This window comes from Dermacentor variabilis, chromosome 2, assembly GCF_050947875.1.
Source record: "Dermacentor variabilis isolate Ectoservices chromosome 2, ASM5094787v1, whole genome shotgun sequence".
In the NCBI taxonomy this organism is placed as follows: domain Eukaryota; kingdom Metazoa; phylum Arthropoda; class Arachnida; order Ixodida; family Ixodidae; genus Dermacentor; species Dermacentor variabilis.
The window spans coordinates 39621278-39638474 of NC_134569.1; the positions used below are offsets into that span (position 1 = coordinate 39621278).

Below are 17197 nucleotides of genomic sequence, written 5' to 3' on the forward strand. Positions count from 1 at the left end.
CTCCGCCTAGAACGCTCCACAGCCTGTCTGCATGCGAAACAATTTACGCAATGCCAGAACACCGGAAACGTGACAGCAGATGATGATGATGATGACAGTGACAACGGCGGCGATTATGATGGTGACGATGATAACCACGGTGACAAGCAATGTCCTTAGATTACATAGCTTCAGTCTGAACGCTTAGGAGCGGACTGGGCCACCTTGCTAATTCCCGCCACGCTTCATGGCAGTCCCAGCTATGAAGCGAACTTTCTACTATGAATAGGGTATAGCTTATTTTATTAAAATACCTAAATATCTAAATGCACCGGAGAGTTTTAAAGAACGAGTTTAATTGGACGTATGTGCGAGGCGCGCCGTTTCCAAGGGGGTGCTCATGCATATCATCATCGTCCTCGTCGTATATCCGAACCGATTCAGTGGCGGTGATTTGGCACTGGGGACGGCGGTAGAGACCGTGTTCTTTATGTGTTCTCTCCCGCTGTCCCCGTCTTTATTTGCGATCATTATAATATCCAGGTGTTTTTGTTTAGCCGAACCAAATTTTAAAAAAAAGACTGCCTGTGGCAGATGGCGCAATTTTGACTCTTGAGCTAAATTGAGTAAAGACTCTTGAGCGGCCTTTACTCCAAAAAAAAATCAAAATGCGAAGTTGACTAATTAACATAGGTCTAATAATTACATTCCTTAATTAATTACTTGGCTCATATTTCAATCTACGAATATTAGCCGGCGAGTGCGCAAGGCGTATCCACATAGAACGAATTCTCAGGACTGCACCAGTTTCGAGATATTAATTTTCAAAGTGTACGACGAAGTGCACTGGCGTTCCTGTTACTCTTGCGGTTCTGAAAATGCATAAAACAGCGTTTGCATAAAAAAAAAGAAAAAGACGTGAAACAACAGTGCATCTTTAACGCGTGTTTGACGGCCCGAATCTCGAAACCGGTGCCTTCCTCTGAATTCGTTCGAAGTCGATATGCCTTCCAAACTCGCTAGTTACAATTCGTAGATTGAAATATGTGCCCTAGAGTAGTTAATGCAAATGGTAATCAGTGTAATTACGTCAATCAGTCAGTTAGGCATTTTGATTTCTGGTAGCTGTAATGGCCACTTCATTCAGTAATGAAGCTGAGGCAATTCTGACAAAATTTGTGCACCTAAAAAAAAAGCTATGTAGTATATATATGCTGCTGCCGTGCGATTGCGCGAAAAGGGCCGGTGTTGGTTGAGCTTGGCAAATAGTGGACATGCCACGTTACTTCGTGATGACTGTAGAAACCATTGCGATTTGGACTCAATAAGGACATCTTTCTTACTTTTTTTTCTTTTTGCTCTCTATCTGCATAGAAATATTGGAGGCATGTAACAGCAGCGCATCATTTCTCTACTCGGCAGATGACGTTCAAGTGCTTGTAAAATTAGTCGTACTGTTTAATGCAAGAGAGGGAGAGAGGGAGTGAGGCAGAGAGGTTAACCAGAGGCGAGTTTCCGGTTTGCTACGCTGAGCTGGAGGATATAGCCGGGTTGGAAAGATAGCAAACAGAGTGAGAGAGAGATAGAGAGAAACAGGTAACACAAAAGGCGTTCCCATCACAGGCGTTCACACAGGCCGGTCGATCTGAAGAAGAGCAGTAGCGCTCGCGCGGCATTCTGATACGGTGTCAAGTCTCGTCGGTGTTGCAAAATTCTTTCTTCCGACAGAGGCTGCAGTCGTGCAACTGCTTCACCACGACGGAAAGCAATTGCATCTGCACACTGTACAGTGTTTAATGCAAACCATCCATTACCTCATTCCAGGCATAGAGTTTCGTACAATAATTGCTAGCGGGAACTCTGGCGCTAGTGTCTATGAGAGCTGCAAGCGAGGAGGTTCAGTCAACATCAGAATCGTGCCTAATACATGGATTTGCCTAAACCTCGTCTTTCTGGTTTCAAACGGCTTCCGTGACTTTGCAACTCATTATGTTCAGCACAGTAATGCGTTATATACAACTAAATAAACATTACCAAGGTTGTCCGACGGCAGAATTCGAACGCAGAAGCCCGATATGGAAACCACGTCGCCACGCACGCATGCGTCGACAAGCGGCATAAAAGGCATGTGTAAATTTTCTCACGGGCAAACCAGCGCGCTGAGACCCTTGGCGCGATTCGATTTGGCCACCTCGACAGGCGGAACCGCTGCAATTAGTAGCGCTTATCCGTGTTCATGCAGTCTTTTGCATTTAGAAAAAGTACAGATTGTCTTCAAATTTAGCACAGTGAAGGCAGATAAAGCGTAATAAACAAAGCCGCAAGAACGCCTCAAGCCACAAGCAATGGGGTTTCACGTGCCAAAACCACGATCTGTTTATGAGGAACAGCGTAGTGGGGGACTCCGGAAATGTTGACCACCTGGAGTTCTTTAAGGCGCCCCTATTTAAGTACACGGGTGTTTTCGCATTTCGCCTCATCGAAATACGGTCGCCGTGGCAGGGATTCGATCCCAAGACCGCGATCGTGCTTAGCAGCCCAACGCCATAGCCACTAAGCAACCACGGCAGGTAAAGCCACAAGTACGAAGAATCGACAAAGCCCATATAGTAACCATCGTGGCCATGGTGGCTCAACGATCATAACGCCAGAGTTCCCTTTAGTAATTATCGCAGGAAAGTATTATACCAAGTATTTGCAGTCTATGTGTACATATAAAAATGCAGGTTTCTATACAGCGCCTCATTTCGGGCTCCCTCCACAGCATGAACAACTGATTACGTGTCTGTTGGTGGCATTGAACCCGGGTCCCCCGACCTAAGAGCCACATACCATGCATACCCGGCCGCGGAGGATACGTTCTCACGTATATAAGAGAAATTTGGTGAATAGGGGCCAAGTCGCTCGCGGGCTAAATCGAGTGAGTAAACGCACGCCTTTCCACCAAGCGGCCGTGGTAGACACAGGTTTTACACGCAGGCGTAAGTCCATGTATGAACAAGCATGACGCGTGTACTCCCGGCGGACGGGTACACGTAGTTGCGTATGCTTCCCAGCCGTGCTTGTTGTGTGTGTATATATATACATATATATATATACATATATATATATATATATATATATATATATATATATATATATATATATATATATATATATATATATATATATATATATATATATATATATATATATATACACGGCGAGAACGAGGCCACATCACGGCTGCGGGGCGACAATCACCAGTAAATGCAGCGCTAATTTCGCTGGTGACAGTATTTCACTTTCGCCACTCGTGACAGCTGACGCGACAGACTTTTGTCTCGCCCTGTGCATACGGGCACGTCGACTCTAGTGTATACCCGCGTCTGCATGCGCGCATACGCACACGCGCGCTGTCGTGCGACGAGGCACTGGCTGAATGCGCGTGTCGCGTTTCGAGAACAAGCGCTTGCTCGGGTCAGATTGAAAGAAGAGCCGGGCCGGTATAGAAAACAAAGGCCAAGAAACGAACCCGTTTGAAGCACGCCCTCGAGGACTTGTCTAATTGCGCCACAGCAGCGGTGCCGTTTACGCGCGAAATTCGCTAAGGCAGCGGGCGCTGCCGTCTCGATCACGCGCAAGTTGCATGCCGTCAGCGCGTTCGCGGCCAACGCGTGTCAAGCTGGCGGTGAACGCATGTGCCTATACACAGACGTGTGTAGTATAGCACACACAAACGTTTCTGCTTGTGGATGAAACAGGGCACACAATACAATGGTCTGGCGTATCGAATATTATAGTATACATTTACATTTCCAAACGACATCAGACACAAACATTTGAAAAGATGAAACCAAAACAAACAAAACAAAGAACTCAGAGCATTCATGCTACACATGTCGTACGGCGTAATACGGTTAAATGAGCGACTGTAATGCAATAGCGCAATTTAACAGGATCGATCGAATCACCCGCGCGTCTTTGAATGCGCTGTCTCTGCAAGATCGCGCGCGCGCTATGTATATGCAGCACTTGGATACACGAAGCCCTCAGAAGACGTATATAGTGCAACCGGCTATCAGGATTGACCAATTAACGTTTTTGATTGCATACGCCTTTAATTGCGCAACTTCCGGCTCGGAGATCGGCCCGCTTTCGCTTGCTTCGACGCCAAGAACAATGGCTGCATGTATACGAATGTCGATCGAGCCCGATGTATATACCGGATGCTTCAGCGAACACTCAAAAATCTTCACAGCTTGCGTGTGGCAGGTAGCACAATTCTAGTCCATTAGCTGGTCTACTCGAAGAGGCGGACATTAGTTGCATGAAAAAACTGAAATACATAATCGACTAATAAACAAAAATCACTACTTAAGTTTTTGACCAAGTTACCTTATGGCACATATTACAATTTACAAATTCAAGCCGGGAGTTCGAAACGCGGATCCACTTGGACCGAATTCTCAGGATGACACCAGTTTCGAGATATTAATTCCCGAACTTTGCGCAGAAATGCATCGGCGTTCCAGTTACTTTTGTGCTTCAATGCACAAAACGACGTTTAATTAAGAAATTAAGTGGAACGACAGTGCATATTTACCGCAAGTTTGACGGCGCGTATCTCGTAAATGGTGTCATCCACACAATTCTTTTTCAAGGGGATACGCCTCGCACTCTCACCCGCTAAAATTGGTAAATTTCCACGCATGCATGCCCTAAGGTAATCAGCTAAAAGCTTCATTAGTGAATTTTCGTTGATTGGTCGATTATGCATTTCGATTTTTTTCGTGCAAGTAATGTCCGCCTATTCGAGCAGACAAGCTCATGGACTAAAATTGGGCTATATCTGCCACAGGCACTTTTTCTTTCTTTCTTAAATTTTGAAAGTGTTTGCTGAAACACCCTGTATGTATACATGTCACAATATTGACACAATATTTTCTAACGTGCACCATCAATCCACTTTCCGTTCTCGTCACCTCTATATAGTCATTGGCTGGTGCATGGTTCGCACACCGCCGCTATCACTGAGACTGCTCACTCTGCCCACCGCTTGACAACAAAAGAAGAATGACAAATGAAATCTTACAAAATATCGGTCCCCTGATAGATACACAGCGGGTCAAATAGGCGATTTGTAAAATAAGCTGACTAATGCAAGAGGATCGCGCGCCTACAGTGATCATGCGTGACAGAGGCTAAGGAAATGTTGAAGCTAAGAAAACGCCCCTCCCGGCTATATTCGCGCTTCCGAGATACGCTGCATGGCGCCGCTGCGCAGATGCTCTCCGAAGCCGCATGTATAGCGGGAATGTATACGGACCATGCCGGTTTCACAGCGTATACCAGCGCTCTTTAGAGTCGCGAAATACGATTGACGGGCCAAAAATAACCGCATGTTCAGTGTGCTACAATGAACATGCTACAATGTTCAGTGTGCTACAATGCAAAAAATGTAGGATGTCGTGCATGGAAATACCCTTGTACCGTTTTCCGAAGGCTATGAGAAACGAAAGAAGTTGTGGTAGATAAGGATTTTAATTCTATATATAGCGTTTTACTTTCCAAAATCGCCCTTGTACGAGCAATATGCGAAAACACTAATCGCACACACCTGCGGCAGAAGCAGTGCCTGCTGGCACAGCTGATCACCTCGCGCGTATCATCTTACTTCGTACGACTAAACTGGACGTATAGTCACATTAATATATTTACTTGCGCTTGAGTTGTTCGTATACCAGCAGGTAGATGTTATTTGTAACCAGTGGTGATGTTATTTACATGTGTACAAACAGCAAAATCTGCCGACAAGCAGTGAGCAGCACTTATATAACCAAAAATCTTTGTGAATTCGGCTTCTGTTTTCTTATTACTTGAGCCTTTGCGCACAATATAAACTGAAGGAGTAAGGTATGCCACTGATCTTGAATGCACGTGGCGTTTCTTTGAGGTAAAGCAGCATCACCTCGAACGCTAGCAGCGTTCAACCTGAAGCAGTAACGTGCTCTGCATTGAATTCTGTTGGAAGGAAATTCATTCAGAAGAAAGAACACATAAGCGCTCCGAGAGATTTGTCTCGGCCTCGGCCTGGATTATAACATGCACGAAAAACCAATCAAATAAGGTTACTTTTCTCCGGTACATGTGCCGCCCACGATTGGTCACAGCCGCGGTGAGAGTCTTGTCACGCGCTGGTTTCAATCATGAGGCTGTAGCCTAACGACCGCCAATGAATAAACGCTCTTACATAAGACAGTTCTTGTGATTACATCCGGTGCTCTTCAGCACTTGATATCGGTCCCCAGGCGCAAGCGTAACAAATAAGCTAGTAAATAAATAATTAAACTCTGGCCGATTTCATAAAGTTTCTTTTTTTTTCTTTATTAAGGGCCTTTTATCATCGATTACATTTTTATTAACTTCCTTAATAGCATGTCAGTCATGAGGATTGGATGGTGCCTCTCCTTACGAACCACTTTAGCGTACCAAGACATTCGTATGTTACACCACCCCTATAATCCGTCGCAGTGCACCACCCTTATCTTTAGGAAAGGTAACGAAATTTCTAACGAATGATGCGGTCAGACTCGTAAAAAACTGTAGCACTACGCGCGGTCGCCCCTTTTGTGGACCCTTTTAATGTAAATATATAGCGACAACTGCTCGGGCACAAATTTTAGCGACGTGCCTTTCACGCGCCGCCAAAAGAATGTTCAAGTACGAGCCAGGTCACAAGAGAGGGAGGAGAGGGGAGGGGGGTGATGACGAAGACGGCGACTCGGCCTTTCCAGCCCCACGTTTCGTCATCATCCCAAGGTGGCAGCAGCAGAACCAGATGAGTCCCGGCTCGGTATCTAAAGGCTAGCGCCGGCGGCCTCCGCTTCGACGTCCATCGCAGCTGCGCGGGGATGCGACGTGTAGGAACCGAGCAATGCATCAAATTCGAGGCAGCGAACGGCGTTTCTCGTGCTTGCGCCTTGCCCGCGCGCTATTGGAGATTGACAGACAGCGCGTCGGGATCGCGTTTTCGGAAGGCCAGGGGGCGTTGTGCCTGGCACTCTCCTCCAGCGTCCAATCTCGACTTCCCTAACCTCCCTCACGGCTTCCCTCTGGCCTCCCGCGGGAAAATCAAGCAGCCAAAAAACAGCGCAGCGCGAGTCGATCACGGGGGAAAAAAAAGAAAGGAGCGATGGCGTCGGGGCTTGCGACGACGGGAGAGATTGCACTTCTCGCGCGTGCAGGCAGCCCCACTTCGCGTCCTTCTTGAATGCGGCGGGGAAGGAGCAGCGTCTGCATCTCCTGGATGATGGTGGTTGTCGTGTGAGCGGTGTGGTGGCAGCCAGCACGCTCGCCCCCCCCCCCCTCCCCCCACCTTTGCCTCTCTCAATACCCCCTCCCTTGCCTCTTTCACTCCAGCTCCCCTCCCCCCCGCGTGCCATGGCGCAATTCCCCGACACAGAAGCAAGACAAATGGGGCGGAGCGCGACGGTGGCCGGCGCGAACTGTGATTGGCGGCGGACAGGAGAGACCGGAGGAGTTCTTTGGCGCCGCCACTTGCCCTGACGTGCGACGGGAGAGAGTACATTAACTTAGCCACGCCCTTATTTTTCCCTCCTCCTCTGCTTTATGGGTGGTGGTGCTGGCTGCGATGGGGAGTGGTGGTGGTGGGTGCCCCCGCCGCCATCAGGCTTTCCATCCGTGAGCGACTGCAGTGGAAGTCAAGCTCGTTGTTGTGCGTGAAAGACGACTCGACAGGCCGCGCGCTGCCAGTTCGAAAGCGACTGCTCTACTCTCAGCTTGCTTCCTTTCCGTAGTTACGTGCAGTGGTTGCTAGGCTTGGTTGAGGTTCACTGAAGTGGCTTGAAGTGAAATCATGGGCCAACGCCCGAACCGCTGCTTGATCGCCTATTTTGCTCAGAGTTTAGCGCGAGCTGTCTCGAAGAAAAGAAAACAGAAACGCTCTTGTGAGCAAATCATTGGCTATAAACATTCGCGGTCCTAAAATGCGCGAGATGGTGGTCTTTTGAATAGTGCAAGGCGGGTAATGGCAATCGCAAGGTTTAGGTGATTGGAGCAGCGGAGGCTTCCTTTCACGACTTCTTTCTCACTGCTTCTTTTATTTTATTTTTCACATTTCACGCATTCCGTGATAACGTTAAAACCGTAACTCGTAACCTTCAGTTCTCTGGATGACTAAAACTAAAGACCTATATTTCCGTCGAGCAGTAGAAGCTGTCAATACTTACATAATTTCAAACCAGTAATGTCCCGGTTTAAACGAGCAATTTCGTGAGCTAAAACATATAAATTATATAATTTGGCTTTAATCATTTCTAATATAAGCTTCTATCATTTGCATCTGTATAGACGCCGTACAAAATATAACAACACTAAATGTGTACATACATATGTGTCCCCTTTAAGGGTGTATTTCGTATGTGCATATCCCGGCTTATCATAGCATATCACGGCCAGGCTTACTGATCTAGTTTTCATCTGTCAGCTTTCACTGCACTGAATAAACGGTTTGATTACAGACTTTAGCGCGGTGCGTGCGGGCATACATACATACATACATACATACATACATACATACATACATACATACATACATACATACATACATACATACATACATACATACATACATACATACATACATACATACATACATACATACATACATACATACATACATACATACATACATACATACATACATACATACATACATACATACATACATACATACATACATACATACATACATACATACATACATACATACATACATACATACATACATACATACATACATACATACATACATATATACATACATATCAAGTATTCTTTCTGGCTACGTTTCTCAGCAGGTAAACAGGGTGATAGCTGTGACAGGCGACGAAAAAACTACATTAAATACACTTTAGCAGCTATCGCTATCAAATTCTCAAGCAAAATACTTCTGTGCGCATTAGCTGGTCATAAATAATGCACTGTTTTCAACTATGGCTTCTCCCATCGCTGGTGAAGTATACGACCTCCTTGTCGTGATAGAGCAAAACATTTTTACAGCCACGAGGATAGCGGTGTTAGCATTGTAACAAATAAGCAACCTCAAGGGTGTAAATGATTTTTTTTTGTTTTGTCTTAAGCGCACATAATATATACGCTCGTCATATGCAGGTAGCCATATGCAGCCGAGGAGAGCACGAGGTTAGGGGGGGGGGGGGGGGGCCTTGACGATTCTTTTCAGTGGACTGTTCAACCTTTTGAAGATGAAATTTGTGATCTTCGCATAAGTGCACGACACTACTCTGTCGCTGATGGGCGGCATAGCCCACAGCGTGCGGGTGGCGCCGCACAGCCGCTCATGAGAATCACGAGAAGGAATCTCCAGGCTCGATTCGTGCGAGCCTCGGCGTCAGGGAGCGACCGCCGGATCGATATAGGCGCCCCTCTCCCGCCCCCGGCTTCTTTCTCTCGGTGCGGGGACGTTGCACCGGCTCGATCTGCCCCGGCGAGAAGCAAGTGGCAGCCATTCTGTCTTCTTCCCGCCGTGATGCTGCCCGCAAACGCCGACCGACTCCTCGGAGCGGAAGGCGCCCATTTTTCAGCTCGCGCCTCTTCGCCCACGCTATATACACTCGACGCAGCTGACCGTTGCTGGCGCTGTGGATAAGGCTGGCGCGTTTGTTTCCTCTGAGCGACCGTGGACGCGAGTGGATTTTCTCGCAGGTCTCTGTAGCTCTTGGCGCTCTCTTCTCTTCCATGGCTATTCTCGCTGGTTTCAAGTCGACCATGCTCATCTGTCATGCCTCCCCAGATCGGCGCAACTGTTGCAGAGATTGCAGAACTTTTGCCCTTGTCTCTCTATATGTCTGCGACAGCGAGTTTAGACGAGAGTGAGCTGTGTAGAAGTGCCGCCACAAGCTGCTTTTAACCCCTTGGCTGTTAGATTGTGGTGCCGAATATTAACGTCTAGTAGTTATAGCGTGCGAGATATAGATCCCGGTGTCTTCTTGCGCTGCGAAGGCCGAGGTCGTGGGTTCCGCGGCGGCTGCATGCCGATAGAGCCCCGAAACACACACACTCATATACATATGTAATGATCGAGAAGAAACGGAGGGCCCGATTTTTATTAATCATAACAAGAATTCAACAAACAATGACATTAAGGACAGCATAGGAGAAGTTAGCTGTTGATCGTAATTGAATTAAATAAATGATTAATAAATGGAAATTAAAGTAGATGAAAAAAACTGGCCGCCAGTAGGATACGAACCCACATCTGCGCATCATCCATGCGATGCTCTTACGAACTGAGCCACAACGGCGCCTTTCTCCCATTCACTTTCTGGGGTATTTATGTTTAGATAACAAAAATAAACATGTGTGCGTGTGTGTGTGTGTGTGTGTGTGTGTGTGTGTGTGTGTGTGTGTGTGTGTGTGTGTGTGTGTGTGTGTGTGTATGTGTGTGCGTGTGTAAGTGTGTGCATGTGTATGTGTGTGCATGTGTAAGTGTGTGCATGTGTAAGTGTGTGCATGTGTAAGTGTGTGCATGTGTATGTGTGCGTGTGCGTGTGTGTGTGTGTGTGTGTGTGTGTGTGTGTGTGTGTGTGTGTGTGTGTGTGTGTGTGTGTGTGTGTGTGTGTGTGTGTGTGTGTGTGTGTGTGTGTGTGTGTGTGTGTGTGTGTGTGTGCGGGCGTGCGCGCACGCACAGATTTGCAAATGGTAGAAAAAAAGCAAAGAACGCAATAAATTCTGTTAACACATTGTGACAAAATGAACAACAATGTGCTGCGCAAGAGGCGGACACCTTCCACCCAATGTCTTTTTGCCGAATCCACAGCCGACAACGACGCGTGCCTGGGAGAATAAGCGCCGCAGTCAGTATAACGACACTGCGGGTGGCGTTCCGTCTTTATACTTTCCGCAGACCACATATCTGTTGCGCAATTAAGAAAGGCGCCTTGCCTCGACCGAGCGTCTTTTGTTGAGAACCACAGACCGGGTCACTATAATAGTGACCTACGGCCAAGTTGCATTGTCCCGCGAGAAATCAGGGAATAAAAGCAACACCATCCTCCTTACGGATAACGAGGCCTTTTCCGCTCGTATAGCAGCAACGAGGCAACGGTGCTCCCGCATATAAGCTTAAGGAATCGCTGTGCACATCACGTTGCATGTGGCACGGCGCCCGCTGCAAAGGACGACGATGTGCCTGTCTTATTATGCAATCTTTTCAAAGCGAACGCGGCCGGCGTCCGTTCTCAGTCGGGAAAAGAAACTCCGTGTGCGACGGAAGCCCCCGATTGTGTGCGCAGAGCTGGGCAGCTTTCAATGAACAGCTTCACGCCTTTGGCCACGTTAACACGATGCACTGATGGAGGACGCGTGATTGCCTGTTTGGAAGGGGGAAAAAAAAGAAAGGCAGAAAGCATGTCGCTTTTGTTGTGTTCTATATAGTAGTCCAAATATGATCATACACAGCTCTTACGTGTGCAGAAACACGAAGACATGGGATGCCTCCATCAATGCGATCGAGTGCTGTGAGGCGTATATGGGCGATATTGTTGAGGTGCCCTCACGTGAGAGGCAGTTACAGCGTTGTACTTTTAACAGCGGAGTTGTTCTAAGTCGAGCCTTCGCCGCCCGTTGTCCAGTGTCACGTAGGGGGGCAGGGGGCAGAGCGTGTGCCGGGGGAGGGGGAAGAGAGGGGTATAGGAGCAGGTGTTTCGTCGGCGCGCGCCCTTCCGCCCTGTGGATTCCGCTCGGCGCGAGCGGCCGCGGGAGCTCGCGCGAGAGCGGCAGCGCTGACGTCGCGCAAATGCCGAGCTTCGAGAGCGAGAAGCGCAAGCAAAGCGCCAGCGGAGGGAAGCCGCTACCGCCGAGGATCGAGAACGGGAAGCGCAAGACAAGCGCCGCTGGAGGAAAGCCAACCCCCACTTTCAAGAGAAGGCAACCCAACCCAAGCACCAGCAGAGGCATGCAAGCTAAACCCCACCTAAGGAGGTCGAGCAGAGACGCATCGACGCAGAGAGATTCCCCCCACGGAGGGTGCCGATGGAAGAGAGAATTCCTCGACCGTAACTGCTGCCACAGCTCTAAGGTGTGTGATAGACTGTGGTTTGATCGCAACCTCACGCAAGTGAAGAGTGTGCACAATCCGGAACCGAAGCTCGAATCTATAGAAAAACAAACGACAACGAGACAAAAGACTTTCATGAAAATCGCGCTAAACACGACTTCAAACTTGAGAAAACAACCCCCAGCTTCGCTGTTTTGACAGCTTTCACTGCGTGGAATTGGCGTTACTTTTCTCTCTTTCTTTCCACTTCAAAATCACTTTCCCTCGCCTCACATTGAAACCAGGTTTTTCAGGAAAGCCCAGAAGCAAATATTTGAGAGAGATTATCTCTGATAGCTCACTTCGGCGCGAGAGCTTAGTTGACTCCATGGTTGAAGAACGAGTTAAGGACGTTGAAAATTCTTTTACTTCTTGGGGAAATGGATGTCTTAGCCGCTGTACCTCAAGAACTTCCCATAGCATGGTTGCTATTGCTAACGGCCCTCACGTAACACTTTAAAGGATTCCATCTATGAACATATATCAAGGCGGCTAAGCGATGGCACAACCGAACTTGACAATGACGGCTCCGCAGGCATTATGAGGCTTACTTAAGTTATGAGTGACGTATTTAGAAGACGGACTTGAAGCCAAGCGTCGCACCGCATAACGGTTATGGTTTTCGCGGTCCTCGGAAGGTCCGCGTGAAGTGTGCAGTAGACCACGTGATCGAATGGTACAGCCCTACCATTTCGTTTGTTTCTGGCTTTGTATACCGCAGGTATTCAGAAGTAAGTGCAGTCGATAGTTCTGACAACCGTCCAATTAGGTTCTTCTCACCCCGCAGAATTAAGATCGAGACCATATAAATGTATTTCTCACTGTAAGCACCTGAACCACTTAGCGAGAGAAGTGACCCATCGTGACTAAGTGTTCCCAGGAACTTTCTGTGCCAGGAACACACAGATGAGATCTGATCACATCTAGAGACAACACCTACCTTGCCCAAACATATACTCTAGTAACTTTGTGACAGACCGAGGCCAGTTATTGCTATAGGTGGTCTCACGACAACCAAAGTATTAAGCATCACATATGACCGATGGTCCTTATTTACTGAGCGGGTATTGTGCACCATCACGGCTGATTCAGTATATAACATATTTTTACGTGCCTTGCTCTAAACCTTGAACGTTCGCCCGAAGTTCGTTCGTTCGTTCTGTCAAAATACCCATTTACATGATGACATTTAAGCTTCTCCTATAAAGACCACTGTTTCTTTTCTTAACTGTACCGCAGAGTCTAGCCCATCGCCGGTGACCCGCCCGTGCCCATCGGGTGACCCGTCTCCGTGCGGAGCCCGACTGTCACTGTGCGCCTCCCCGGCAACCGTATCCGTGCACGGCTACCTGCAAGGGGCAGCTGCCGCTGCACGACAGCTTGGAATTACGGTGAGCGCACGCCCGCACGTTAATGCCGCCTCCTGTATATATATATATATATATATATATATATATATATATATATATATATATATATATATATTTATGCCAAATTTTCATTTTCATGCCACTGCATGCATGGTTACCGTACCATTGCCGGCTAGCTCTATTCTTCTTCGCTGTTATTGTTTTTATGTGTGCAAAAAAATATAGTAAGAGTAAATAAATAAATAAATAAAGACGAAGAAAAGCTGATAGTGTTCGCGAGCATTCACCGATCCATTGTTGCGCATCAAAGTGAATGTTTTACAGCTGCGCAGCAGCCAGCCTGCAGCCTCGCATTGACAAAAAAAGATCTCTCTCTCTCTCTCTTTTCATTTCCTTCATTTTTTTTTTTCTTAACAGCTTCGCTGTTCAGAGGAAGCTTTAGCTTCGGTGCTCCTATATAAATACGTGTAAAAGGAGAATTAGTTTTTTCTCAGCAACCACTGCACCAAATTTGAAGAGGTATGTCGCATTTAAAATAAAAACTTAAAATCTAGTGACTGTTCGTCTCGAATTGTTCGTTTAGGTTGTCAATTTTTATTAAATATTGGCAAAAACCGAAAAGTTTCAGAAAACGAGGCTATCAAGTTTACGGCTCTGTAACTCAGCAATGAAAAGCAATATCAGAATTCTGTGAATTATGTCTAATACTATATGTAAAGCGGACAAAATTGATATGTTATAGATTAGTCTAAAAAACTTTTCTAATATGGAAATACAGTTTCTGCAGAATCCTTGTGCACAACGTAACAAATTCACGTAAGATATAAATTAACATATCAAATTTGTCCACTTTTAATGATATAATGGATTCCGTTTACAGAACCGAGATATCTGTTCTTGATGCAGAGCTAATAACTTATAAACTTCGTGAGTCTATATTTTCCGAACTTCCGAATTTTTGAAAATTCTTTTCTCGATGTGCAGAAACTAAATCGAAATTCCGCTTCCAACAATCACTAGAATTCAACTTTCTCTCTAAAATGCAACAAATTTCATTAAAATCGGTGCAGGAGTTATCTCAGAAAAGCGTTTTTGCGTGTTTTGCATGTATTTGAATAGGCCGCGCTGGAGGTGGGCCCGAGCTAAAGGCTTGTTCTTAAGGGCTACTTTCGCCAGGGTCGTGTTCGTGTGTTAACACACAACTATATATATCATTCATCACGACCGGCTCCGGCGTCGTCGTCTTCTTCCACAGCTGACTCGCTGGCGACCATCTGCGCTACTGCGCGAACGCGCTCGTGCCAATGTTCCCGCGTTCGTCGTCGTCAAAATTAATGAAGAAATACAGAGAAGCGACAAATTTTACAGCGATTTCTTTCCTTTTCTTTTTTTGTTAAGCACTAGTTCCCGCAGGATCTTGTCCGTATGTAGACACAAAACTCCCCATACGCGCACCGCTCCCGAAGATAGTGCAATGCGGCAGGCCGGTCCGCGGCAGAGGTTCGCCGCTCACGCTATCGGCGTCACCGCCGCTTCGCCTGGAAGCCGTCGGGAGCACAACTGGCTCGAAGCTTCGAGCGCGACTTCGAAATCGAATTTTCGCTGTTGTCACGTGGTTTCGCCTTTGTCACGCTTTTCCGAGAGAGCGGGGCCCGAGGCGGCCGTGGCCGCGATGTTTTCAGCTCCGACGAAAGAGGTGCTGTCGCCCGCACCAGGCGACGTGACGTTCACCTTGCGACGCGCGTGCGCTTGCCGGACGCAGGTCGACGGCGGCGGCCCGCCCCCGTCTCTGCGCGGCGGCGGCCAGGCTTCGTCGGACGAGTCCCGCTGCACGTCGGGCGGCTCGCGGCGCGGTTCCTCGCCGGGCCTCACGTGCGTCGTGTGCGGCGACACGTCCAGCGGCAAGCACTACGGCATCCTCGCCTGCAACGGGTGCAGCGGCTTCTTCAAGCGAAGCGTCCGCAGGAAGCTCATCTACAGGCAAGCTGCGGCCAGGTTATACACTCTGGCATCCGTGAAAGTGTTGAAGTCAACGATAGGCTGTGCCCTTTTGACGAGTTTACTGGTTGTGGTTAGTCAATTGCCTTAACTGCGATAATAATTATACGGGCACGGGTTTTCACGATCGTCGCCGTCGTGATGTCGCGGTACCAGGGGCGCGCGGTATATAGGTTACAGAATGTCTCCCAAGACGCGAACGACTCCCACTGCGTTAATTTAGCCGCAAAAGCGACCTATATAGCCAAGTGAACTCACCGTCACGTTTCACTCAGTTGGCTCTGCACGGGGCCGTGTTCTGCCTTCCGCTGCTGGCGTATAGGAGCTGTGCACAGACCACACACAAGCGTCTCTGCCGATTAGTTGTGCGCATATCCACACCGTGGTGCACCCGCAGTGGTCTGAGCGGAACGGACGGCAAACGTCGAGCCAACGTTGGTCAAGCTGCAGATTTATCTAATCGTGTCAGTGGGCCGATAGCTTTTCTTTTTTCTTTTTAATCGTAGCGGTATATACGACTTCCTTTCTTGTTTGTTACCATATGCGAGGAGGAAAAGAAACAGAGTTGAGTTCTAAGAAACACGTGTAGATAAATGTGCATCAGCAGTTGTGATATCTTGGAGGAAACTGCATACCGAATGCTCGACAGACGCAACGCAAGGATTGCTTTCGATCGGTTCTATTTATTTCTTATCACTTGACCGGCCGACGCCTGTGTTTGCGTGGGCTGAGCGCCGCTCGGATCACTGACGAAGCGCGGAAGGAATAGCATTGCAATAGAATTATTATGTAATAATAACCTAACAACAAATCGTTCTTTCTGATATATTAGCATCTGTTTTTCAGCAATAAATTGATAGCGGGAACGTACCAAATACCTGGAAAATTGCGCATGTTATTCCTTTATATAAATTGGGTGATCCCTCTGTTCTTTCTAATTACCAACCTCACTAACGAGCATACCATGTAAACTTCATGAGCACATTATATCATCTGCGATTATGAAATATCTAACAACTTCTTACGAAATCAGGATGGTTCCCAGCGAAGCCGTTCTTGCGAAACTCAATTATTTGAATATCATGAGAAGCCAAGAAACACTGACACCAAGGACAACATAGGGGAAATTACTTGTGCTTAATAAATGGAATGAAGAAACGATAAATTAATGGAAATTAAAGTGGATGAAAAAAACAACTTCCCGCTGGTGGGAACCGAACCCACAACCTTCGCATTTCGCGTGCGATGCTCTACCAATTGAGCTACCGCGGCGCTGTTTCCCCATCCACTTTCTTAGGTATTTATGTGTCCTAGTAGAACCCTGGGAGTGTTAGCCAGCGCCACCACTCACAGACTTTGGCGGCGGACGTGGAACGTCCTTGTTGCCGCAGGCGTCACGAGAACGTGATCTTTTTGGGTGAAGGCAACTGCTCAATAAACCGACATATGCTACCTGAAGGCATCAATGTTGCCGGATTCGAGACCCTCGTAATGTAATGCAAATGTTGTGGGTTCGGTTCCCACCTGCGGAAAGTTGTTTTTTCATCCACTTTAATTTCCATTAATTTATCGTTTCTTCATTCCATTTATTAAGCACAAGTAATTTCCCCTATGTTGTCCTTGGTGTCAGTGTTTCTTGGCTTCTCATGACATGACTAATAAAAATCGGGCCCCTCGGTTAACCCCCTTTCTTCTCGTCAATTATTTGAACTAATTAATAACCGAGATTCAT

General features: G+C 47.3%; 1 protein-coding gene across 2 annotated transcripts in view; it reads left to right on the forward strand.

The window, feature by feature from the left end:
* LOC142571664 (photoreceptor-specific nuclear receptor-like) overlaps positions 1 to 17197 on the forward strand; it is a 61271-nt gene that overhangs the window by 20644 nt on the left and 23430 nt on the right. For both annotated transcript variants that reach the window (XM_075680188.1, XM_075680189.1), the window contains exons 2-3: positions 13337 to 13488; positions 15230 to 15447. In XM_075680188.1, coding sequence (XP_075536303.1) covers positions 13337 to 13488; positions 15230 to 15447 — 370 coding nt within the window. The remainder of the gene's footprint in view (positions 1 to 13336; positions 13489 to 15229; positions 15448 to 17197) is intronic.